Genomic DNA, 27,698 nt, shown 5'->3' with positions numbered 1-27,698 from the left:
CAAAATCGATTGTGGTTTTATGGTGACAAAATGCAGAAAGGTTCAAAATCTATTTATACTGTAACAGAAAAGCATAGCTTATACAATAACAACCAGCATTTCAAAAGTTCCCACCAATGCTGACTTTATAGTGAAGGGCTCTAACTCCTAATAGATATGAAAAGCTTTTAAAATCCAATTATTGTGTGAGGTGAAATGTGATTCAACTACAAGAAATTTCTCTCCTTATTTAAAGCTTTCCATATGTTTTCCTTTTAGGATCCAAAGTGTGGTTGTTACCTGAGACAAAAGGTGCCATTCCCCAGGGAGGTTATGGTCACAGCAGCACATATGACAGCTCCAGCAGCAGCATCTATGTCCACGGAGGCTATAAAGCTCTCCCAGCCGGCAAATATGGCCTTGTTGACGACCTCTACCGATACGACGTGAACACGAGGACATGGTAAATCAACATAATCGTGTGCTGCTTTCACCATTCATTATCCTTTACAGATAACGTGCACGGCTTCTTGCTACAGCTGTCCCTGACAAACACTTGCCATGCGCATTTCACAGGTTTATTCTGAGAGAAAGCGGCTTTCCACGGTACCTGCACTCGGCTGTGCTCCTCAGTGGCACTCTGCTCGTCTTTGGTGGCAACACGCATAATGACACGTCACTCAGCAACGGGGCCAAGTGTTTCTCTGTTGATTTCCTTGCATATGACATTGGTAGGTCTCATGTTGGAACATGTAGCAAGTTAAAATAAATGGTTTATAAATGTGGTACTAAGATTTTTGTTCACTTTTTGGCATGATTATTTCTCTCTTTGTTGTTATTTTAGTTTTTGTGAATGAGAAATTCTGGTTTGATGCATAAAATAGCTTTTGTTTATTGGAAATGAACAAAGAAACCCAAAATCTATCCCTCAGCATGTGATGAGTGGACCCTCCTACCCAAACCAGACCTGCACAGGGACGTCAACCGTTTCGGCCACTCGGCTGTCGTTAGCAATGGGTAGGTTTTTAAAACTGGTGTCTTCAGGTAACTTACACTGGTCAGATGTTTACATGGTCGACACATGGTTGTTATACAGTCTGGAAAAGTCTCTTTTTGTCTATTCTTCCACATTTCTGTCTGTCTACCCATTTATCCATTCATGCATCTATCCACTTATCTCTGTTCATCCATCCACCGATCTGTCTGTTCGTTCATCTGTCCATCCATCCACCTACCATTCCCTTCATCCATTTGTCCATCCATGCGTCCATTCTTCCATCAGTTTGTATGCCAATTCGACAGCCTGTCCAGCCGTCTATGCATTTGTCCATACTTCTGCTTTTCCGTCTACGGATCTGTCCATCTCATTCATCCACCTGTCCATCCACCCATATGTCTGTCCTTTCATCTCTCCATCCATCTGCCCCTACGTTCTTCCCTCCATCCATCCATCCATCCATCCATCCATTCATTCATTCATTCATTCATCCATTCATTCATCCATTCATTCATTCATTTCTTGCTTAATTTCAAGCCTGGGCACTATGGAAGTATCAGGAGTAAATTCAAAGAGGAACTGTTGTGTTCCTTGTTGGGCCTGTGCAGTCTTTGTTCTAGAACAGTAGGAAAATTTGATATAAAAATGTTTTGGAACACCCTGTCTGTTAAACAGTAAGCAAGTTTTGAGCCTACTTAAGTCAAAAATTAGGATGAAACATTATTTAAAGTAATATGAAACTGATTTAAGTGTTTTATTTAATAAAGCTGTCTTGGCCTCTGTCAAACTAGTTTGTGTTGGTCACCTTGGTTTATAAATAAATTATGTACTCCTTTTCTGTCAGGTCTATGTATGTGTTCGGGGGCTTTTCCAGTGTCTTGCTAAATGACGTGCTCGTATACCGACCTCCCAGCTGCCAGGCCTTCTTGGCAGAGGAAGGGTGTTTAATGGCCGGGCCAGGGGTTCGCTGCATCTGGAGCAGAGGCCGCTGTGTCCCCTGGGAGCCCAGCATGGCTAATGGCAGCTATGTTCCTGTACCTTTCTGTACCTCTAAAATAGGTAAGACTGAATAACAAATCAAGCATTTATCTTGTTTTGCAGATGGTACTTTTTTACCATTTTTAGTTATTTCAGCCACACTCATACTAGTTATTATGTTTGTTTGTTTTTAGTGACTGTGGACGAGTGGTGCTATAGGTTCTCAGACTGTGGCAGCTGCACAGCAAACACCAAAGGCTGCCAGTGGTGCGACAACAAGAAGTGCATCTCTGCCTCCAGCAACTGCACCTCTGTAAGTGTATCAACAGGGGGCAGCAGAGCACTTTTAATCTAGCTTGTTGAAACACTCACACATGCAATCAATTTTTTTCCCAAGATTTTCTAAACTGACCATGTACGTTGTGAATATTTATAGCCATTAACCAAGCCGTTGTCCTGTGCAGTTCACTACATGATGGCACAAGCTGGACGGGGCTTTTGAATGAGTTAATTTCACCAAACAGATGCAGCCCTCCTTGATTTATCTTGAAAAAACAAGCCCCACTCTTCTCATCACCCTTACCCTCTCTCTGCCCTGCTTCCAGGGCGTGAAGAACTTCACCGAGTGCCCGGTGCGCATCGAGCAGGTGTGCAGCAAGCTCGCCAACTGCAAGAGCTGCTCCCTGAATCTCAACTGTCAGTGGGAGCAGAATCACTCGCAGTGTCACTCTTTGCCTGGTAAGCCCGACAGTGGAGCATGAAGAACACTAATGCATGCATGAGATGCTGATCAGAGGTTTTCTTCACATTTGAGTCAAGTATGTTGGCCTTGATGGAAATTACCTGTCAGGGTTTGGCTCATGTAACCAAGTTAAATAAAGATGTCTTTGGAGAATATATTTTTAACACAGACAAGAATGTTTTTTCTGGGTTTTAAATGTGTTTTTCAGTCTATCATCCTGATGTTGTTTATCAGCTTTGCCAGTGCATTTAGTTTACCTCTCAGCTACTTCCTCCCACCCTTTCCCGTTGTTGACGTCGACAGAATCTGAAGAAATGGTGCTGTCACTTTATCCGTAATTTTCAGCTCATGAAGTGTTGTCGCCTGAGGGGGATTGCAGTGGGAGCTGCAAATAATATCTATTTAACGTGTGTGTGTGTGTGTGTGTGTGTGTGTTTGTGTGTGGATTTGTCATGCATGAAAAGGACTTGTTAATCACCACAAAAATCCTATCTAAGACCAATAGCTGCAAATTAGAAAATTAAATATATAGCACACATTAATGGTTTAAATGTTAAGATTTTTTAAGTCACTAAGTAAATAAAGCTCAACTTTTCCTGTGGAAAAAATTTTGAACTCTGACTACAGCTAAACATCATTATGAATGATAGTATTGATTATATTCCTTTCTTGTAGCCCAGCAGTGCAGTGAGGGTTGGAGCCAGGTGGGTGACGCTTGTCTAAGGATCAACTCCAGCCGCGAGAGCTACGACAACGCCCAGCACTACTGCAAGAACCTCAATGGGAACATTGCCTCACTTACCACCTCTAAGCAAGTGGACTTCGTCCTTGAGGAGCTTAAAAAGCTTCAGCAGCAAGAGAAGGTACAAATTCCCAGTTTGGGTGGGAAAGGTTTGCATACACTCATCATTGGCATGATGGGCATAATATTTTTTGAAAACATGAATGAAACATTTAATGATTTCTGTTTAAATCAAGAATTGGGTGCATACATTTTAATTTATTGTGGATAATCCACACAGGGTCAAAAGTCTTCATACAGACTCAAATACATACATGCCACTGATGTTTAGGTAAAAGTCCATTAGCAAGTTGCAACTTGGGCTCATGCTTCCGTAGTAATTACATTTTTCAATTCAGTTCAATTCATTTTTATTTATATACCGCCAATTCACAACACATGTCGTCTCAAGGCACTTCACAACAGTCAGGTACATACATTCCAATTAATCCTAATCATTGAACAGTTCAGTCAGATTCAGTTATTTATTCAAATTGTATAAAAAGTTTTTTCTGTCTAAGGAAACCCAGTAGATTGCATCCAGTCAGTGACTGGCAGCATTCACTCCTCCCGGATGAGCATGTAGAGACAGTGGACAGTCCCTGACGTTGACTTTGCAGCAATCCCTCATACTGAGCATGCATGTAGCGACAGCGGAGAGGAAAAACTCCCTTTTAACAGGAAGAAACCTCCAGCAGAACCAGGTTCAGTGTGAGCGGCCATCTGCCACGACCGACTGGTGGTTTGAGAGAACAGAGCAGAGACACAAAGAGAACAAAGAAGCACTGATCCAGGGGTCCTTTCTATGGGAAGGAAAAGTAAATGTTAATGGATGTAGCTCCTTTAGTCGTTTCACCTAGAAAGAAAGAACAGATAAACATTGAGCCAGTTTTCAAAGTCTGAAAGAGAGCACATAGAGATAGTCACAGTAAAAGCTCAGTCAATTGCCATGTCTAGGAGAGAGAAAGGGTTAAACACTAAAAGACAGGGCTTTGTGGATCATTGGTAGAGGGTGAGCATTAAGTTGTTGCCAGCAGAAGCTCGGACGATGCCCCTCTCCAGAAAGGTGTCACAGGTAGACACAGAGCCAGGCCAGGTGTAGCTTCAAGGAAGAGAAAAGAGAGAACAAAGTTAAAAGCTGAAATAACAGCAAATAATGCAAAATTGGAGAGTAGTGTGAGAATGTAGCGAAGAGGGTGAAAGTGGTCGTTATGTCCTCCAGCAGCCTAAGCCTATAGCAGCATAACTACAGATATAGTTTCAGTTCAGATTATTTAGTTAAATGGTGCTTATTTACAACAATGTCGTTTCAAGGCACCGCACAAAGGGTCCCACTGATGGTCATTGTTATACTAAAAACCACAAGGATTGGGATACCTCTCTCTGTCAGACTGATTATAACCATTAAAAAAGAGAAGGGGTCATACAGGTAGCAGAAATGGAGGGTGTGTTTGCACCTCAACCATAACTGAGCCGGTTTAGGCTAAACCTGACTGCCCCTTACTCCAACCAACAGGGAGGGAGGAAGGCTTCCTCCCTGATAAACTAAGCCACTCTAACTATAAGCTTTATCAAAAAGGAAAGTTTTAAGCCTAGCCTTAAAAGTAGACAGGATGTCTGCCTCACGGACTAAAACTGGGAGCTGGTTCCACAGGAGAGGAGCCTGATAACTAAAGGATCTGCCTCCCATTCTACTTCTAGAGACTCTAGGAACCACCAGTAAACCTGCAGTCTGAGAACGAAGTGCTCTGTTAGGAACATATGGAACAATCAGATCTCTGATGTATGATGGAGCTAGATCATTAAGGGCTTTATATGTGAGGAGGATAATTTTAAATTCTATTCTGGATTTAACAGGGAGCCAATGAGGGGAAGCTAAAGTAGGAGAAATATTATCTCTCTTTTTAAGTTTCATCAGAATTTCTAATTTTGGCAATGTTCTGGAGATGAAAGAAGGAAATCCTAGAAACCTGTTTAATATGGGATTTAAAAGACATGTCCTGGTCAAAAGTAACACCAAGGTTTTTTACTTTATTACCAGAGGTCAATTTAATGCCATCCAGGTTAAGTGATTAAAAAAGAAACTGCTTAGTCAAAGACTCCGGTCCAAAGACGACAATTTCTGTCTTGTCTGAATTTAGAAGCAAAAAATTTAAAGTCATCCAAAGTTTTTATATCTTCAAGACATGCTTGTTGTCTAACTGGTTGGGTTCATCAGGATTTATGGATAAGTAAAGCTGAGTATCATCAGCATAACAGTGAAAATGTATTCTATGTTGCCTGATAATTTGACCTATTGGAAGCATATATATAGTAAAGAGAATTGGCCCCCAAGTACTGAACCCTGTGGTACTTCACAATTAACCCTGAAGTTTAATGATGATTTATCATTTACATGAACAAACTGGAATATGTCAGACAGATAAAATTTAAACCAGCCTAGCGCTGTTCCCCTGATCCCTACAGCATATTCCAGCCTTTCTAAGAGAATATTGTGATCGACTGTATCAAATGCAGCACTGAGATCTAATAGAACAAGTATAGACACAAATCCATTATTTGAGGCCATAAGAATATCATTAGTGACTTTCATCAGAGCTGTTTCAGTGCTATTATGAGCTCTGAAACCTGACTGAAACTCTTCAAACAGGTCATTGTTGTGTAAATGCTCACACATTTGATTAGCAATTATTTTCTCAAGAATTTTAGATAAGAATGGAAGATTGGATATAGGTCTATAATTTATTAAATCATCTCGATTAAGCGAAGGTTTCTTAAGTAAAGGTTTAATTACAGCTACCTTAAAAGCTTGTGGTACATATCCACTTATTAAGGATACATTAATCATATCTAAAATGGGGCTGGTAATCAGAGGGAACACTTCCTTAAATAATTTGGTTGGGATTGGGTCTAACATACAATTTGAAGGTTTAGATGAAGTTAATATTTCTGATAACTCAGGAAGCTCCACAGGATCAAAACAGTCCAAACACAGATCAGGTTCCACAGTTATTTCCAATGTTGTCTCACTTGCTGAGGATAAAGTAATCATCTTTGGGAGTAGGTCAAAGATTTTATTTTTAATAGAATCAATTTTATTTTGGAAGAATCCCATAAAATCATGACTGCTGAGAGCTAAGGGAATGGATGGCTCAACAGAGCTATGACTCTGTGTAAGTTTAGCAACTGTACTAAAGAGAAACCTAGGATTATTCTTGTTCTCTTCTATTGATGATGAGAAATAAGCTGTTCTAGCTTGGTGAAGTGTCTTTTTATACAACAGTAGGCTATTTTTCCAGATTAAGTAGGAATCCTCTAGGTGTGTAGAGCACCATTTTCTCTCCAATTGTCTAACATTGTGCTTTAAAGTACATAGCTCTGAATTAAACCATGGAGCTAGCCTCCTATGAATAATTACCTTCTTTTTCAAGGGGGCTGCATTGTCTAATGCATCACGCAATGATGAAGAAACACTATGAACAAATGAATCAATTTGTGAAGAGGCAGAAACAAAATTATTGCCCTCCACTGTGTTTTTCTGTGATAATGAGGAAATTAAAAGTGGAACAGATTCTTTAAAGGTTGTTACAGCATTGTCTGATAATGATCTACTATAATGAAAGTTTCTTTCAGGTGTGGAGTACTCGGTTAAATTAAACTCAAAGGTTATTAAAAAATGGTCAGAAAGGACAGGGTTATGAGAAAATATTGTTATGTCTTTACACTCAATGCCATATGTCAGCACAAGGTCCAGAGAATGAAGACAAAGGTGGGTAGGTTTGTTAATGTTTTGAGCAAAGCCAATTGATATTATTAAACGCTATATTTAGGCTATCACTTTCATTGTCAACATGAATGTTAAAATCCCCCACTATAATAACCTTATCTGTATTTAACACTAAATCAGATAAAAGGTCTGAAAACTGATCTAACAATTGAGAGTAAGGGCCTGGTGGACGGTACAAATCAGCAAACAGAAGAGGTTTTAGTGCTTTGCAATTTGGATGAGGAAAACTAAGGATTAAATATTCAAAAGAGTTGTAGCTATTGATTGGTCTGGGACTAATCAATAAATCGAACTGAAAGATGGTTGCTACTCCTCCTCCTCGCCCAGTATTTCGAGGAATGTGAAAATTTAAATAATTAGTAGGAGTTGACTCATTTATAGTAACATAATCCTCTTGCTGCAGCCAGGTTTCCGTGAGGCAAAATAAATCAATCTGATTGTCACAAATCAGGTCACTAATTAGCTAAGTCTCTGAAGAGAGATATCTTATGTTCAGTAAACCACATTTAATTTTTTTATTTTTCTTTTTAGTCTGAGGTGTTTATTTTTATGAGATTTTCCTGATTTCCTCGTTTTAGATTATTTTTTAATCTATTCAATTTTGGCCGTGGGCGAGACACTGTCTTAATAGGGTAATGGGTGGGTAGCAGTACAGAAGCTGCAGAGAGGAGTGTTAAACTACGACCTTGCTACCTGGTCTGAACCCTGGGTTGTCATAGTTTTGGAGAACTAATAAATTAATAAATTTGGCCAGATTCCTAGAAAGAAGAGCTGCTCCATCCAAAGTGGGATGGATGCCGTCTCTCCGGATCAGACCAGGTTTTCCCCAAAATGTTCGCCAGTTATCAATGTAACCCACATCGTTTTCTGGACACCACCTAGACAGCCAGTGGTTGAATGACAACATGCGGCTAAACATGTCGTCACTGGTCATATCAGGAAGGGGACCAGAGAAAATTACGGAGTCCGACATTGTTTTGGCAAACTTACACACTGAAGCAACACTAACTTTGGTGACCTCCGATTGACGTAACTGGGTGTCATTACCGCCAGCGTGAATAACAATCTTACGGTATTTACGCTTTTCCTTAGCCAGCAGTTTCAGGTATGATTTGATGTCGCCCGTTCTTGCCCCTGGCAGACATTTGACTATGGTCGCTGGTGTCTCTAGTGCCACGTTTCTGACTATGGAGCTGCCAGAGTTGGCTTCTCAGCGGGTGTGTCGCTGAGCTGGGAAAATCTGTTAGAAACGCAGACTGCGTGCTACGTAACATGAAAGCACGCGCATGGCTGCACTGCGCCGCTCCCAGCGTCTGTTCGTGCATTACAGAGAAAACTCTGCAGGATGTCCTCTATCTGTCCAGCGCCTCTCACATTGGCTGTGTGAGGCTATTTCACAGGCTTATATTTCCTCTGGATTGGATCCTCCAGAGAATCTTAGAGCTCATTCAATCAGGGGGATTTCATACTCCACGGCTCTGCATGTAGGAATGACAGTGGAGGACATCTGCACAGCAGGCTCATGGTCATCTCCATGCTCATTTATTCGTTTCTACCTGCGAGATGTGTCCGGTTTCTCCATGACTCATTCTGTTCTTAGGGTTCTGACAGAATGACTGTTATTTCATTGCATTTATTATTGAGTCACCCTTCCTGCATGCAGACGCAGGGTGCCGTAATATTATTATCAGCCACTGTTTGTGACTTATGATGTTATTGTCACTGCGGCTGTATTCATTAAGCCTCCGTGTGAGCAGAGGTTATTCTCCTCTGTTGTGTTGTCTGTGGCACACGAGGTTGTTCTGCTGCATCATTACGCATGATCCAGCTGCTGATCTGTCTCCACGTTCCCTCATGGAGATTTTTGACCAGCTCTGCTCATCGTTACACTGTTACAGTTCGTAACCTTCGTTTTCCTATTACAGCAGCAGGTCTGTTATCTCAGCCTTTCCCTGACCAGATATTCTCTCTGTTCATTGTGATGCGCAAGACGCTTGGAGTGCGTCATGACGCATTCACAAGGCTGATTTTTGGTGTCACTAGGCGAGCAGATGTTCAGTTGTGGTCTGGATGGACCCAGTGAGGCATAGACTACATCCTGCTTCGCCTTTAACCCATTAGCGATAGCCTTAAAGGGTGAAGCCTATACGAAATAGAACGTTGGTTACGTACTGTAACCCCAGATTCTATGAGTATAGGCGCAGCCCTTTAAGCTCTGGGCCTCACTGGTCCCTGAATGGCTGAAGAAAAAGCTATTGGGAGCCGTTTGTCCGGTCTCACCGTAATTTATACTGACCGGGGTGGGGCCCACACAGCAGGTGGGCGTGGGCTAAAGTTTTCAGTGCTGCGCTGCGTGCGAAGGGATAAACCCACTAGCGATAGCCTTAAAGGGCTGTGCCTATACTCATAGAATCTGGGGTTACAGTACGTAACCAACGATCAGCAATCAGCAAGTTTCTCTTTCCTAGCTTTTCAGCATAGTCCAAACATTTTCATTTGGGTCGAAGTCAGGGCCATTCCAGAAGCTGAATGTTACCCTGCAAGGTTTGATTCACTTGCTGGTGTTTTGAGAAGGGCTTTGGTGGTAGTCCTGCCATTACTCAGTCTACATTGTGCAATGCACCAGTGCCAAAGGCACCAAAACAGATAATCAGCATGAAGCTGCCACCCCCACACATGACAGCTGGTTAGGGATAGGTAACGAATTCGGTAATTTTATAGGTACTGACCGAATTCTGCCTGTACTACCAAGTACCGATTTACGTAAAATCAAATGGTACCATGTTTTAGTACCTAAATGCATCATTGCGACACAGAGGGAGTGGAAGAGTAGGCGATTTTCCATTTTGTCTCCTCTGATCAGTTTTTTTCCAATACACAATTAGCTTGTTCATATTGGCAGCTGCTAATTTCAGTCAAACTTCATGGTAAATATTTTGGCGTAGTCGGCTCCCTCTCCACCTAGGTTTTTTACTCTTGATTTGAGGTGAAGTTTATTATTCCATCCATTTATGCAATCCACAAATATATAACTGGCACAGAAACAGATCTGTAGCAAGATGCCACCACCAACGTGCTTGGCAGTAGGATCGGAAGACTCACCTTGACTCCTCTAAACATGCTTCTTGTCATTGTAATCCATCTTTGTCTGAAAGCATGGTAGTGGCTGCATCATCATGCAACATCCACATGGAATTAGTGTCTTCAGAAGATCCCTGATGTTTTTCGAATGATTTTGAATTTTTACTGTGGGAAAAGAGAATTTCAAATGGATGATTTTTTGAAATGCAAAATATGAACAACATTCACACCCAGGTGAGTGTATATAAACTTCTTTCCAGCACTGTAAATGAATAAACTGGTGACACACGAGCATAGCAACTGATCTGCTTTCAAGTATTTTAAAGCGCATATCCATGCAGACAAACTAAGATGATAGTTTACGAGAGATTCTACATTAGTCATGACCAGCTCCTTCACCCCACATGATCTTTTTAATACTCTTCATCTTCAGTGAAAATTTTGGACAGTTGCTCACTTTTTCTTTGAGTTTACAGCTATATTTTCTTCCTGCATCTGCAGAAGAATCATGAAGCCCCACTGATGAGTTGGTCATGCATGCTGTATTTATGAGGAAATAATTTACTCTTTGCTTAGTTTAAAACTTTGTTGTTTGTTCCGAGCAGAACCTTGATGGTACTGTTCCACATTATTTTCCCATTACATTAAAAGCTGAATCCTGGAGTTAAATAAGTAATCATATCTGTGAAATTATGTTTAGCAGAAATTTAATGGCATCTTTGCTTCCCAGGTGTAAATGGAGCAATTATTATTATTTTTCTAATAGCGTGACTGAGCAGCATTTAGGATATTTTTGTTTGAATATCCACTAACTTCAGCCCTGTTCCCACAGCGACTGTCTCCTTGGGTGGGCTTGAGGAAGATCAACGTGTCATACTGGGGTTGGGAGGACATGTCTCCCTTCACCAATAGTGCATTGCGCTGGCTGCCTGGAGAGCCCAGTGACTCTGGCTTTTGTGCCTATTTGGAGGAGCCTCAGGTTTCTGGCCTTCGGGCCAATCCATGCACTGCGACTGCTCATGGCCTCATTTGTGAAAAAGCCACTGGTTAGTGACTAATGACACAAATCATCAGATACTATTGAATTAAATATGTATTTACCTAGAACAAGTTTTCTTAAAGTCTAACTTTTTTGTGTTATTGCAGGAAACCCCAATCAGAGTAGCCGTTTGTCCTGCAAAAAGCCTTGCTCGCTGCACACAAACTGTGCCAACTGTACCAGCCAGGCAATGGAGTGCATGTGGTGTGGCAGCACACAGCGCTGCGTGGACTCCAATGCATATGTCATCTCCTTCCCCTATGGCCAGTGTTTGGAGTGGCAGACTGCAGACTGTGTGGGTAAGTGTCTCCCTGTGCATTTAATCTAGGTGAGCCATCTTGGAAGTCTAGAGTCTGAGATTAAGGCGACAGACAATAAGTTCTCCTAGATTGGCTTCTGTAATCGGTTGATATTCATCACGAAGAGAAAAGAGATTACAGGAAAGAAAACAGCTTAAAGTGGAAGGTGTTTGATTCACAGGGAAAATCGCATTAGTTTCCTGTGATTGACTTTGGAAGCTGTTTTGGCTTTTAATGGCCAATTACTTTTGCATATAAACTCACGCCCTACTGCTGCTGTTCCTGCTGACTGCGCTTTAGATGGACTCTTCACCGTTAGATGCCTTTAAGTAATCTTGTATCAAGAAAAAGTGGCTGGAGTTGAATGAGAAGTAGACAAAAGTTAATATTTTTAGGCATGGTGAATGGTTTTGTTTTGAAAAGGTCAATCTTGTTTATGGGTTTTTTCTGGTTAGATATTTGTGTTTTCTTAAGTGGCGCAGAAAAAGTATAAAAAAAGAATGTATGTTACGTATATCATGGTACACAAATTCATACCGAAAAACGTCCAGCTCTTTTGGTTGGACATGGATGCATACCGAACACATACTTTGTTGTTCTGAACCTGAATACGTGCATCTACATTGCCTGTTTTCAAATGGTTACATTGTTGTATAATCCATCTATCGAGGCTTTGGCTATGCCTTCTTATACTACTTCATTCATTGAGAAAAATCCAGTCAAATCTCCAGTCAGTTCTATACCTTCCACTTTTTTCAGTTGGCACTAAACTGTGACTTTAAAACCAAGATACGTACCGAACCGTGATTTTTGTGAACCGTTACGCCCCTACCACTGAGTGTCTTATAGTTTTGTTTGGTATTTAGCCCATATTGGTAAGAATCATATTGGTAAACTGCTTGTCTTTTGAAGACTTTCTCTATGTGAAACTTAGCTCATAAAAGCAATTCTTTTTTATTTTTCAGAAACCTGAAGGAGAAATACTAGTCATTAGGACTTGTTGGGTGTAATATTTTGTTCATTATATTTTAGGTGCCATGAATTCACACTGCTTATGCTTAGGCCTGTCACGATAACAGATTTTGCTGGACGATAAATTGTCCCAGAAATTACGTAAAAGTTATTGCAATAAACAATAAAATTGTCATTTGGAGACCAATTTCAACTAATATAACGATAACGGCATAATAATGCAAGTAGGTTCATCCTCTCAAAGGTCAATTAACATTAATTTCTAAAGAACATTCAACATTAGAACTGGAAAACATTTTAAATATCCAAAATAAATAAACAACCAAAAACAATAAATAAAATAGATTATGAAGTCTCTGTAAACAAAATTGCCCTTTAAAAAATATTAATCATTAGGCTCAGACACGGGAAACAGGTGAAACTGCTGGTTTTATAAACAAAAAGTGCAAGTTAACAACAAAGGCACTTCATTTGAATAAAAGCAGATGCCTCAACACGCAATATGCGAATCTGTAGCTGTCAGATTATATGATTAAACACTACAGTGATTTCGGACTGTCGGTAAGACGAAGACTGTAGTTTTTTTTCTCAGCAATGGATAATTCTGTTTCAGGTGCAGATGCATGTTTGTCGTCCGTAACGAGACCATGCGCCTGGCAAGTAGCTGACGCAATAGTTCACTTCTCCCTAAGCTAAGGAAACGAGAAGGGGAGGGGTCACCCAGTCTCTTAGTAGAAAGAGAGGGAGACACAAGAAAAACAAATTAGTATGCAAACAGAAATTATTAAGCTCATTTTAATTTATCATGCAATTAATGCATGTTTAATCCATGCAATTAATTGATTTATTGCTTATGGCAATAGGCCTACTTATGCCAACAATATATTGTATGGTCTTTGTCGGCCCTTAATGCAAACAATATGCATATTTATAGTGACAGAGATCAATTGTAAATCATGGAAAACTAAGGAAAATGTGGATTAATTGTAATCGATATTGTTATTGCAATATTTAGTAATAGTGTTTCAATCACATGTTTTCCCGATAACATGCAGCCCAAACAATAGTTACCTTTAGTTCCATGACTAGAATCGAGAAATCGAAAGAAAAACGGTGTGTGAGAACACACCTCAAAGCTGCCCAACAGGGAAGACGTTACATTTGGACTAGTGAACTTGGGCCTGGAGGGATAACACAATGGCGAACCAAGACAAAAGTACGTTTGTTGCAAAGTCTCAAGCTTAAACTTGATTTAAAAAAGGGAAGATTTTTCTGGCTTTGACCAGAAAGATTTCATCAGGCATTCCTGGGTGCATTAGTTTGATGACATTTGTTTTGTTACAGGCTAGTTTGAAAATGTTACCTAATTTTCTTTTGCCACTGATGTTAGGGCCTGCTTAACAGCACTCATAAAAAAGCTACCCTCATGGCTAATAAACCTGTCCTGTGAAATAGCATTGTCTAGCTTAAAAGCAAGAACATCTAGACTTGTTAAAAGAAACTAGATGATCAAGGTCAGAAAATCAAAGGCAGAACACGGTGGGTCCCTTTTTTATCCTTCCTGCAAAGAAGAACATTTGTTTGTAGCCTCAGTTAAAGAAATGTCTAAACTCTTAGCTGTTAGATTTTGATTGACAGGAACCAGTTCTCAAATCCAAACACTAGGCTTTTCATGGTGTTGCTAAAAACTATTGTTAATGCAAACAAATAAGCAAGGGTATTTAATAAAATTCTGGTCTTATTCAATGGTTACACACAGCTGATTCATAAAAAAATAAGAAAAGCCAGCAAAATAAAGGCATTGGTCGAAGCCAGATTACTTAGACAGATACGATAGAGAAAATAGTTTTTGACTACCCAGCAGTAAGTTGATTGGGGAGCTCCTTCACCTGAAGGTCGACATAGCTCTTCGGCTTGGTGCTGCTGCGTGATGTATGAATTATTCCCACCATTCTGTCACATTGAGAAAAATCTCTGATCAGTTTAGCGAGTAACAAATTTAGGGAGCCCAGGAGTGCTGTCTCAAATTCATTTGTGTCTGCTGGTTTTGGGCAACACAGACATTCTGTTTGCTGTGGATATTTGTCTTGAGGAATTAGTCTGTCTTGGCATGAAGGAGAAGGAAGGTTGTTCTAAAAATTCCCTTTGTGTTTCCCTCTCTCTCGGTTTGCTCGGGTGAAGTTGGAAAGGGGTTTCAATCTTGAATTTTTGCTTTCTTTGTTCCTTCCCTAATTTGAGTGTGCTTCAATGTATGGTTTAGGTTGGGGATTGTATATAAATGCATTTAAAAGCACAAGTGCAGGGGAGAAAGTACAGCAGTGGTACAGATGATTACTGTGCTTTAGTTCTTGTTGTATCTGGTGCCTTCAGTGAAGAAAATGCTCTTTTTGCAGACTTGAGCTTGGACAAGTAGTTATTTTTCTTATTCACAAAAGTGGAACTTTTTTCCAACTAAAGAAATTCATCTAAATCTATTAAGCTTGTCTTCTGTCAGATTACAGAGTCAACTAAACTAAATGTAATAAATGTTGTATTCCCATAATGCTGAATATATTACAGAGTAAATTTCAAACATGCAAGGTCATGTTAAGTGTCTTTTTAGCTGCAGGGCGTTTCGCCTGCATCACATTAGTTTTCAATTGACTGCAATTGTATTTGAGTACTGTAACTTCTGAAACTTCTAAATCTTTGCTGTAGGTCAATAGCAAAATAATAAAAAAACAGTTATGAGAAACTGCAGCCCTAAAGGAGGTGACTAAAGCAGCTACACACAGAAAACTGAACTTTGAACCCACTTAAATAATTGTCTTCCTCCCTGCTGGTGATGCTTTGACATTTTACTGAAGTGCTATGCTAATGCTAGCATGCTCTCTGTTTTGATATGACTCCTTGGTAATTTGGCACGTAACATAGTTCAATGTGGTTCCAGTAAAGTGTGTGCAGATAAAACCTCCAGAAGATGATCTCCTTTGTTTTTTTAAACGTCCTAAAATGTAATGACTAGTGTTTCAGCTGCTTTCCGCCTTACACGGGTAGCTATGTGGTCACAGCTAAAGGAGGAGATAATGCACAGACAGACCTGAAGGTCCAATAGCCAATGCAGTCTCTGGTTCTGCATAAAAATCCTTGTAAATGGTGTAAAGCTGGAGATGCATCTACCAGAGTTTTGTGGATGATTTGCTGATCTTCTGCTTTTAAAAAACGTTGACCTGCTAATACCTTTTTTTTAGTCAATTCTGATTTTTCTTTCAGAAAAATATTTGCATCTTATATTAGAAATTAGCGGGGTTAGCATGGCAATCATAGCTAAAATATCAGTCTGTTTTCCTAAGAGACTGGAGACCCTTACCTTTATGTTGGGATTTCCAAAAGGGGGCCAACATTTCCACATCCAGCAAGTTTCATAATTGAAAGAGGTGGAAGGCTCAAAGGGCTAAATAGAGCATCTGTCCTCTGCTGAATGTCTTACTGTCCTTTGTTCTTGCTGCCTGAATGAAACAAAGACACACCTTAGCATTTTATACAAAATATTTTTTCCTTTAAATAGCTCCTTACAGCTCTGTGCTTCCTCTGACTTAATTATTTAACACCCCACTGGTATCATCAGTACCCAAATTTGAGTTTTCTTCCCTTATTAAGAACTTCCACACTGATGAGTATTGTCAGTGGGACCTGGTAGTGCTTGGGTTCAGTGAATTCACCGATCGGAAAACGATCCGCCGTAGTTTTTGCGACCGGACGATCCCCCATCAGAACTTGTCAAGCGTATATTTGAGTGATTGAATCAAGAACTGATTTCTTGGTGCATCGCTATGAACAATTGATTGAAAGGAGAACCCAGAATCATTGAATTGACAAAACAAAGATCGTGGATCATGGAAACGGACTGATTGTTTTTTAATTATTGGCCATGCAAAGTAAGGCCGTATGGGTCTTTGGTAGTGTGGCTGACAGAAAACCACAGACAGTAGACCAACAGCAGGTAAGCGGAGGTGATTTTGGGCAAGCAATTGGATACTAAAATCTGGAAGCCCCTAAATAAATGTACCCTCTCTGTGGTTGAATTAAAAGATGTGTATAAACCACTAAGTACTAGGATGCAATGAAACCTAAGGCAACCATCCCTCTCTCCAATCAGAACAGCACATAAGAACCCATTTTTGCCAAAATTAGCAGGCTTGTTGACTAATCTTTTTCGGACTGAGTTAAAGAAATGGTCCTAATTGCAGTAGAGCTTTTTCATGTTTTTAATCCATGCTTTTTTTGTATTTTAATAATATAATATTAGCAATCCTCAGTTTTTGGGTTAGCTATTGATTTATGATCTTTAAAGCTTCTCCTTAAAGTTGCAGAAGAAGAATTTTGAATTTGTGAAGCATCAGGCAAACACAGATCCATCAAAATGTAACCACGGAGAGTTTGTACAAGGGTAATTATCAAACAAGCAAATGCTCAAGTTAAGTGAAAAAATTTAGATAATTTTCGATTTATCAGTTTATTTCTGACAACAGAGGTTCCATTTTTTTATTTGATATTGAATAAGACAATAGATCCATATCTTTTTTTCAGGAGATACCTCCAGCCATCACATCTGATCTATGTGTAAGGGCTTTATTTTGTATTTCAACATGCTTTTATGTTGTTACAAAGCAAGAGTCCTCATCCAAACGTCTTCTTTTTTTAGAAGAGCATTTTCTGCAGAAATCCTCCACTTATGTCTTGTTGTCGATGCAAACTTAAATGGCCTTACTTTGTTCTGATTTCTCTGGTGTTGTCATGGTTTCACATCCATTAGCGGAATAGCTGGAGGTTTGTTTGACATAAACGGAGGTAAAAGCACTCAGTGTTTGTCGTCTTAAAATAGTAGCCACATTTCTCCGCCAAGGTGTCTGTTGAGCGGGCAAGTGGTGGCTTTGAAACTTGTCAAGCAATAGAAGTCTCCTTAAGAGTCTCTCAGATGGCAGAACAGTATTTCTCCTTCAGGTTTCTAAAGTTAGAGTAAAGTGCCACTGCATGTGGCACATCTAATCCCTTTCTGAAACTTTGTTAGAATTGGAGACGTTTTGATGTTTTACCGGCACATTCTCATTTTATGCCCCAGTCTGTGGTTCTGAATCCATCAGCCATTAAATGCTGTACACTGTGCTGTTTCTTATCCTTGTATATGCTTTCTGATCTGTTTTCTTGTTGCCTCACTCAATAACCACCTTGTGTGTCAATGTGAAGCACATTCGATGTTCTTAAGCTACAGGTCCAGTAAAAGTAAAAAAAAATAAAGAAATCTTGTAAGTGGGATTTTGTTTGCAGCAATAAAGGGAATTTGATATTTTTGCAACTAAATTCATCAAAGTGACTGTTGCAGTAAAGGCAGTGCTTGTAAAAATATTAATATCCCTCAAATGTTTGTCAAACTAACACTACAACCTTCAATGTCTTTAACCACCCAAGTTGCACCTTAGACAAATTTAGCTCTGCAAGTCTTGCCAAAGATTCTCAATTCACCATAGGTTTGGAGTTTGACTGAACCCTTTTAAAATATATATATGCTTCGATCTAACCCATTCCATTGTAGCTCTGGCTGTTTGTGCACACTATGCACTTCATAGCTCATGGCAAACTTTAAACAGGATCTCTTTTGGCTTTCCTTTGGTAGTCGGGTTCTTCTTGCCACTTTTCTGTAAAGGGCAGATTTTTGAAGTTCAAGACTATAAAATGTCCTGTCAACATGTACTCCCACCTGAGTGATCGATCTCTGCAGCTCCTCCAGATTTAGCAAGATCCTCTTGCTAACTCTGAGATGTTTTTCTGATTAATGTTCTGCTTGCCCAAGTGGGTTGTATATAACCTAACTCTCTTTTAAACAACTCCACAATTTTCTCCCTGACCTGTTTGCTGTGTTCCTTGGTCTTCATGATGCTGTTTGTTCACTGATGTTCTCTAACAAAACAATAATTTACACTGAAGTTTGTCATAATTTGATAAAATGTTGAAAAGTTCAAGGGATACAAGGCACTGTGCATGAAAAATTGATAAAGGAAGCCAAATGTTCATTAATGAATAAAGGAAAAGATCAAAGACAAGTTCAATGTCTAGAAATTGAACAGGATTGAGTTGAAGCACAAAGAAAAGTGACATTTGGTTATTTTTCCCTCCAGCTCAAAACTGTTCAGGACTGCGGACGTGCTCTCAGTGTTTGGATCAGCCTGAGTGCGGCTGGTGCGGTGACCCTAGTAGCACGGGAAAGGGGCTTTGCATAGAAGGTTCCTACAGGGGGCCCATGAAGAGAGTGGCGAAGCAGGGCCAGCAGAGCCATTCCCATGACATGAGCCTGGAGCCTGGCATCTGCCCCAAAGATAAAGGCTTTGAGTGGGCCTTCATTAACTGCCCTGGTGAGTAATTTACAACCTGTCCCATTTACAGTACTTGTGCTACATTACTAGGTATTGATTGTTGTGTCTTTTTGATTTTTGTCTGAAAAGAAATCTGTATACTGGAATCCAGTTTCAGTTGCAGAATGCAACTAATCTCTCCCCGATGACTCTCTGCAACCTAATGCTAGTGCGCCCTTTTAATGTATCCTCTTAGTTCCCTTCCATGCTTCTTTACTATACATTATCAGATGATAATTTACCCTTTTGAAAGTGGTAATTTGATCATCTAAAGGGTGCTTGGTTATTTTCCACTGCAGATTATTGGAAAGCTTAACATTAAAATGAAAGGCAATGACCTAATTTTCTAAAGTTTTTCTAGTTGTACATTTATCCAGAGGCCAATTAAAAGTTGTTCCAATAAAACAAATTCCAAAAGGCAGCACTGATTAAAAAAATTATTAATATGACATGGCAGAAACAAGCTGTTGACAGCACTAATGGGTTTCTATCATTTCTGGGGAGCAACAACAACAACTGTAGCTGTAAAATCCCTAATCCCAAATAGACGCCCACAGGCCACTCCGACAGGTGTATTGACAAGTGTTTCTTCTCCCTGACTTTTTTCCCCGTATTCTCCTAATACGTATTTGCTTTTCAGCATGCCAGTGTAACGGCCACAGCACGTGTGTGAACGGCAGTGTGTGTGAGCAGTGTCGCAACCTCACCACCGGTCCTCACTGTGAGACCTGCATGCCGGGTTATCACGGAGACCCGACCAATGGCGGCAAATGCCAGGGTGAGTGCCGGTCCTGCTCTGACTTTATTTATTCTGTACACACAAGGAAGAGTGCGTCTAGTTGTAATTGTTTTCCACTGAATCAGTAGACGGTGTTATATTGGGTCTGGCTTTGATGCCAAACAAAGCATTTAAACCAGATTGTTCTAAAAAATAATATATGGGGTGGGATTATAGTTCAGGTTTATTAAACCTCAGTGTCATATGTTCATAAAGACAGCCCATCTAGGTTTATGCACATATTCACATAATCAAACGCAATATGGTGAATGTTTTGTGCTCAAATGTCCAGAGTGTTGCAAAAACTACTGAAAAATCTAAAAATTCAGTTTGAAAAGTATAAACAAGACGAAATTGAAGATTTGTAAGAACTCTATTATTATTGAATTGATAGCTTATTTAGCTAAGGAAAATTCAAATAACTTATGAGGATTTCAAAGGCATTTTTTACAGTGTACACACCCTGGGTGGGATGCATGATCGTTTTCAAAGGAACCTGATACAAGTTTGGAAATGGTGAAGTAAGTTTCAACAAAAGCTCCTTATTTTCATTCCTTTACAAATTTCTTGGGTGTGGTGTTCAGTTTTTTGCCTTGTTTTAAGTCTTCTTTATGGAGGTGTGTATAGAAATCTTTATTTCCTAAGTCTCCTGGCAAATGACGGAAATTATTCTCGAGCTGTCGCAAGCTGTAATTTCTACAGAATTCCTGTTTTCAATGTAGATGATTGTAGTGTAGACTCCACTAAAGTTAAAATGTAGAATGGCTGCAAGCACGGCACAGGAGTTGGCATGAAGACAAAGAAAGGATAAAAGTATCAGTGTCTGTCTAACTGCATCTGTCCACTGAATGGGTTGAACTCTGGATATCCAGCTTCCATTTTAAGATGAGATTTAGTTGCCTCTTGTGGGTTTTGAGAGGAAACATGAATAGCATTCCTGAGAAATTACAGCCACGCATTTGTTTGAAGGGTTGGACGCAGGAGTCACGAACACTCACATTCAAAAACATACAAATGTGGGAGCTTCATTTCCTCAGAGACATTTTGCTGATGCATAAGATACAGTTGTTGAGCTGTAATGTGAAAATAGATAGCTGGACACCTTAAAATATTCCTCTAATTTGGTCATTTCCCAGGGAGGTGAATCCGCAGCTTTTACACGCATTTCTCTCATGGCTTTGCATAAGAGAACTGATTTGTTCCTTTTAGTAGGTCTTTCCTCTTTTGTTGCATGTTTTTAAATCAATTAGTCCTTTTCAAGGTCGTATGTGAGAACATGGCAGGTCTTTCAGAAACAACTGGTGAGATTCTTGGTCCAGACTTGAATGATCAGATTTCCTTATCAAATGTCTTCAGTGATCCAAGTTGTTAAAGAAATGAACAAATGGTCTGGTTGACTTATGTTACATCAAGATGCTTTAAAGGTCCACTTTTTTTCTGCAGAACTGGTCCATCACCTGCCTTGTGATCACTTTTGCAGAACGTTTTGGCAGTACCAACTAGTCCATTTAATTTATTAGGAAACCCAGTCTGCATTAAGTCGTTGACTTTGCAGCAATGAATTCTAATAATGAGCCCCATCAGTTCCATTGTGCAACCACACTTTTGTTCAGTTTGTTTATGTAGCACCTATCCACAACAAATCCAGTTTTTATCCATATCTAGAGAAATATGTAATAAAATCAGTTCGATACATTTATATAGTCAGAATCAAACACATTTCAGTTCAATACCTTGAAATTAAGTTCCGAATGTCAACTGGTAAAAAGGTATCTATCTAAGGAAGACCATCAAGTCAATAACTTTGCAGCAATCCATCCTAGACAAGCAAAATGAGAGAAAATAAGCAAATATTCCTGTTGCTCAGCTATCAAAAGAAAAGCTGTGAAATCTTGTAACTTTAATGCAATACACGCAGAATACAGAATCTTCTCTTTTTAAGAGGGTTGAATATGCACAGAAACCAATCAGATGGAAAAAAAAGTAAACAAATGTAATTAAGTTAAAGTTCTGAAAACAATATTTGTCAGTTTTCTTTAGCTACTTCATCCTCAGCAGCTTCCATCAAGGCTTGAGGGTCAAACTCGTACTCAAACACTTTAGGCTGAATCCCTTGCAACTCGAATGCTTCTAAATATTTTATAATCTGTCAAGTTGTCTATCTGCCATTTGTTTCCTATTGCCAGCTAATTGACTCAATTCTTATGCCTCCTGTGATGTCATCAACCCAGATACACACAAAGCAGAATTGGCATTTCTTTTCTTCAGTGTGCTTTCTGAAACCTTTTAAATTTTGTGAAATACTGCAGTGGAAATTCATGCTTAGTTGCCCAGCTGTGTTTTCATTGTGATATGTTGCTAACAAGAAGTCTTAAAACAAGAACTTAGACACTTGGTTAAAAGCCTTCCAGTCATGTAAAATATTTATATGCACCATGTTAGAATTTACGAATGGGGGTAGAAGGCCCACTGACCCCTCAGTAATCTGTGTTCTCAGTGTTTTAAAACTCAGTGAACTAAAATAAAGGGGTCTCTTATTTTCCTTCAAATGCTAACCTGAAAGTCTGCCACAGTCAAAGCACTTCAGCAGCCAATCCACCCACCCAATGCTGCACTTTCTACATTCCACACATATCCAGACTCATTAACACATACACCTAATGGGTGGCGTGTGGGTGTTGGGGGAGATGCTATAAGAAATGCTAATGTTTACCATCGTACTCGAATCAGTATTCATTTCGTCCATATGTTTGCTGCAACAGACAGAATCTGGAGCACAAAGAGTCCAGGCAGCAGGAAACTACTTTAAATTAGAAAAACAGTTGTACTGTCGGCTGTAGAAATGATGGGATCTGATTTCTCTCTCAGGTGGTTTTGAGCTCAAATGTTTAAAATGACTAACTGTTCATTTTCTACAGATATTTATTTGTGAATGTGTTCTCTCTCTCTGGATACTTTTTCTTACCAATCTTTTCCCCATCTGTTCTTGTCACCTGTTCCAGCTTGTAAGTGCAACGGTCACGCAAACGTATGCCAGGTGTTAACGGGCAAGTGCTTCTGCACCACCAAGGGGATCAAAGGAGACCAGTGCCAGCTGTGAGTACAACAGACTCAGTAAAAATATAATTTAAAAACAAACACTAGGATCCTCTGGTTTATTTCTCCAGTTTTTGAGGTTCCATATCCTGCTTTTGGACTAAAGAAGTCAAACTTCTTGTGCTAAACATCTTATATTATCGTTCTTAAGGAAAAAATACAAGTAGACTGAAGTTGGTATTGGCAGATCAAAGTAATAAAAAAACAGAGATGGGAAATCGGCAATCAGATTCTAATTTAATATAGAAAAAAATTACAATGACGACCATTGACAGCCTCCTGTTTGTAAGTAGATATAATTTGACAAAATCTCTTCCTGAACACATAGCTCTACATTACTTGCACAACACAACCAAAAAGTTTTTGTAAAGACTTTTAAATTTAACCTTTTTAAATAATAATATAATAATAATAATTCTTGTATCACTGCTTCTACTACTACTAATAATAACGAAATTATATCCATCACATATAAGCAAACAGCTTTTTGTGCATCAAAATAAAATCAGCATTCTCTAATTTTGAGTCGAGAGACAGTCAGACTGCCAATCGTCCTGTTTCAATCGCCCTGTGAAGATGCTGTTTATTTGTTGGGGGTGAAAACGACCAAGGATCAGTTGCATTATCGCCCAAAAAGTCCAGATCCACGGTGATTTGTGCTGAGACGGTGGATTTCAGCTGTGTGGGAGGACCATTTTCCTCTAAGCTGTCTCTCTCATTTATTTATTTTTTTTACAGCTGTAAGCAGGATAATGCAGAAAGAGTTATGGTGGGGTCACAGGCAAAGCTGAGCAAGCATTCGTGCTTTTTAACATAAAACATTAACAGTTTTTCTCCTCACTCATTTTGTGCAAACACTGCCAATACCTTGCTTTGAATAAAATCTCATGCTGTCTTTGGAATTGTAGGCTTGTGTAAAGTTTTTTGCCCATTCAGTAACATATTTAATTCTGTCACCTATTTACTTTTATTTATAATAACATCTCATTTTTATGAGGTGTAGCTTTAATAATGGTTCACAATATTTCTGTTATAGAGGACATCTGTGTCAGGAAGCTCTATCCATTGGTCTAAATTTGCCCAGAAGAAGCTTCCTCTTCTTCTTCTTTTGTAATGTTTGTGTGGCAGCATTTGGGCTGTCTGGTAGGAAACATAAATAGTGACAGGGTGAGAGACAAGACAGGAACAATTTGTAAATACTATAAGAGTATTTTTATTCGCTGCTGGGTTATGACACCGATGTTTCTCTTGAGTTTTAACTTCCCCTTCGCATTTCAAAATCTAAAATGCTTATACCGGTCTGACAGAACCTGAACCTATACATAATTATTTTACTGTGCTTACAGAGTCTTTAAAGCACATTGGATGATTTGTGAATATTTTGTTTGTTAAAGTGCAAAGATTATTATTTCAATTCGGTTTGAGCCTTGAGACAAGTTTTGATCTACTGTTCGGAGCTTCCCATTCTGCACTCAACTAAAATGTTCTTTCATGTTTTTAAAAGACTTTGATCGCAGTCGGTCTTGTGTAGTTGAAAACAGTATTTTAACTCAAACCTGACCTGGAAAATTTTAATTCTAAACAGAAATTGATAAGTTTGTCATTTGTGAAGCCTTTACTGTATTTTTGAAAATGCAAAAAAAAGAGGGCTGCACGGTGGCGCAGTTGGTAGCACTGTTGCCTTGCAGCAAGAAGGTCCTGGGTTCGATTCCCGGCCTGGGGTCTTTCTGCATGGAGTTTGCATGTTCTCCCCGTGCATGCGTGGGTTCTCACCAGGTACTCCGGCTTCCTCCCACAGTCCAAAGATATGCCTGTTAGGTTAATTGGTCTCTCTAAATTGCCCTTAGGTGTATGAATGAGTGTGTGCATGGGTATTTGTGTGTTGCCCTGCGATGGGCTGGCGACTTGTCCAGGGTGTACCCCGCCTCTCGCCCATAGACTGCTGGAGATAGGCACCAGCTCCCCCGTGACCCACTATGGAATAAGCGGTAGAAAATGACTGACTGACTGACTGACAAAACAAAAGAGCAATTTCAAGGTATACTAAGGGTTCTATTTGAAAAACATTTTATTTTTCATCATACTGTTGCAGTGGTTTACCAGTTACCAGAGTTTTCTCTGGCTGTACAGAGCATAAAAACACAGTGATGCCTCTACACCGTTGGTTGCTGCGCACTGCCACTCAGCTTCCTTAAGAAAGAAACTACAGTTAGCAAGTTACAAATGGCATGAATGTAAAACAATCGGCTGCAGGCTAGCGACACCAGTAGATAGCATGACTAAATAACAAACTAATATAGAGTTGTTATACTTGTTAATCTAAAAAAATTAATCTGTGTATCAAAACATAACAATAAATACATCTTATTGATACATTTATTCTAACGGTAATAAGTAACATGCTAAATTATTTTAGCAACATTTGGTCCAAGTGTTGCTTTTCTGTTTTTTGCATTGTAGTATATGATGTTTTCTATTGTTATTAGTTTAAAGACAAACTCAGACGTTTTAAAGGTAATAAAGAGTCGGAGCAGGAGAGTAAGACCTCTGTGAATCCTCATTGCTTTCCGTCAACTGTAATACTGAATATGTGGCACTTTGCACAATCGACAAAGTGCCACATTGATTTCTTCTTGCAGAAAATGCAGTGCAGCGCAGTGATTAGCAGACCGAAGCACAAGGCTCCAAAATGAACAAATAGCACACATTCAAACTTCCACCTGCACTTACGCTGAAGCCACAGTTGCCATCAGAACCTGAAATAATAGCTCTACTAATGAAGCAAAGAGTGCATCAGTGCAGAATAATAATTGTTTTGAGGTTGAAAAAAAATAATAATTTTGTCTATGGTACATTATGACGATCCGTCATCAGGAAAGATTTTCTTCCCTTTGCCCATTCAGATGGATACTTTAATCAGAAAAATGTCCTATTCAGGAGGCAGCGGTAGAAACGCCGTACCCTGCGTTTATAGGGTGCACAGGCACAGACAAAGGTTCATGCTTAGTGTAGATCAAATTAAGATACAGTGAAGGGGGATTGCCTGAAGTTTGGATGTGTGCATGGATGCATGCCGGTGTAGATTAAATTAAGATACTGAATGAGTAGTGGAGCTGAATTATACTGATGAGCAAGTGAGTGTCTTGATTTTACCCTCTACAAATGCCTGAAGGTTAAAATACTCAGAGGGATGTTCCTTAAGCTTCATAGCCTGGGGCAGCATTTGTCCTCCATCCTTTTTTTATTGTTTGGAACAAAACAATTCTGCCTGTTTAACATCTAATAGTGAGAACAGCAAAAACTATTGATCGTCTTGAAGGTTTTCTTGTGTGAAATAAGTAAAAACTTGACATTTATTTTGTGTAGAGCTACCAGAAGCAACAAAAAACTGTCCCCAGCATTCCTAAAATGTTTCTGAATTATTTTCATTCAGCCCTTTTCCAATGTAACACCGCTTCACAGCCACCTCCTCTTCCTCAGTGGCGTTCTTATCCCTCAGTCCGCTTTCCTCCCGCCCGTCACCGAAGCACTGACTCCTCAACACCGCCTCTGATTTTTCACATTCTAACAAGTTTAATTAGTCGTCGGAGACATGAAAAAACTGCGAAACATAGTTAGTATGATGACGGAGGTCATTTTTAGAACAACTTTCACTTTGTTTGTGCAGTTCCAGGTCGTATATGGTAATACCTTGTCAATAGACTGTGCTTCATAGTGAATTGTTGAGAGTTTGGGCCATAATCAACTGAGAGTCAGAGCGGAGAGATGCATTTAAATAAGAGAAAGGGCAATCTACACCACTGAACATGGCCATATGCTTACATTGATTAGAGGGCTTCAGAAGGCCATGAGACTGATAAAACACACTAATATGCACACATATTCTCAGTTGACATCTCACTGTGGATATAAACAAATTATTTTTACTTGGCAGCTCTTCATTTTTTCTATGTTAGTCTGTTTTGGCTGATTCTGCAATTTGACACACTGCAGTTATTTGAGTGAACAGCATCACTGTTGAGGACCTAATATTATATAATAATAATAATAATCCTATTTGAATTTTCCATTTAACAAGTTCAAATGTGGAATGCAATAAACGACACACTCCAAAAATCAAGCAATGGAAATCCATAAGATACCAGAAGATACAGATGCTTTAAGGTTGATTGTAGCAAACGATGCTTCTGCCTGTACATGTTATCACTCCTGACTCTAGTCCATAATAGCTACACTTCTGTGACTTTTCCTTTAAAGCTGCTATTTTTCTAACAAGGTGAGATGTCCCAATCTATTTTTGTGTTTGAATCTGATCCTAATCTAAATTTACAGTACATACATACCAAGAAGGATATTTTTCTATTAGGCATGTCCCGGTATGATCTGATTTAAAACTAAACTTGGTCTTAATAAATACCTCAAAGTGGTATAATAAGTTTAGCTCATGAGATTTTTGGTTTTTACTAGGCAAATACTAGATTTTCAGAATATAGCCTGATTACAGAAGTAAAAATACCAAAGCATGACTTTGTTTACCCAAAAAACTGAAAATGAAATGTATAACCAAACACTTTATTCTAAACAGATCAGCAACAGTTTTCCTGTTGCTGCTAAATAATAGAACACACTGAAAATTACAGTTATTGAATGTGTGATTTTTTGTTTTAACTATTGAGCAAACATTTGCTAATATAGCTTTTTTATGGCAGACCACCTTTCTCTGACAGTAAGCGACTGTAACTAGCTCAACCGCTATGTTTAAACTTTATTTATCTCAAAG

The 27,698-nt window shown here is 39.3% G+C and overlaps 1 protein-coding gene across 2 annotated transcripts in view; it reads left to right on the top strand.

Moving 5' to 3' along the window:
- Nucleotides 1–27,698, top strand: part of atrnl1b (attractin-like 1b) — a 93,977-nt gene that overhangs the window by 22,336 nt on the left and 43,943 nt on the right. For both annotated transcript variants that reach the window (XM_047376964.1, XM_047376965.1), the window contains exons 9-20: nt 259–442; nt 556–710; nt 912–996; nt 1,821–2,035; nt 2,149–2,267; nt 2,560–2,692; nt 3,372–3,559; nt 11,178–11,391; nt 11,492–11,683; nt 18,811–19,044; nt 19,685–19,822; nt 22,825–22,918. In XM_047376964.1, coding sequence (XP_047232920.1) covers nt 259–442; nt 556–710; nt 912–996; nt 1,821–2,035; nt 2,149–2,267; nt 2,560–2,692; nt 3,372–3,559; nt 11,178–11,391; nt 11,492–11,683; nt 18,811–19,044; nt 19,685–19,822; nt 22,825–22,918 — 1,951 coding nt within the window. The remainder of the gene's footprint in view (nt 1–258; nt 443–555; nt 711–911; nt 997–1,820; nt 2,036–2,148; nt 2,268–2,559; nt 2,693–3,371; nt 3,560–11,177; nt 11,392–11,491; nt 11,684–18,810; nt 19,045–19,684; nt 19,823–22,824; nt 22,919–27,698) is intronic.

The sequence above is a fragment of the Girardinichthys multiradiatus genome, chromosome 10 (assembly GCF_021462225.1).
Source record: "Girardinichthys multiradiatus isolate DD_20200921_A chromosome 10, DD_fGirMul_XY1, whole genome shotgun sequence".
Taxonomy (NCBI): Eukaryota; Metazoa; Chordata; class Actinopteri; order Cyprinodontiformes; family Goodeidae; genus Girardinichthys; species Girardinichthys multiradiatus.
This window is presented reverse-complemented; position numbering and strand designations above follow the sequence as displayed.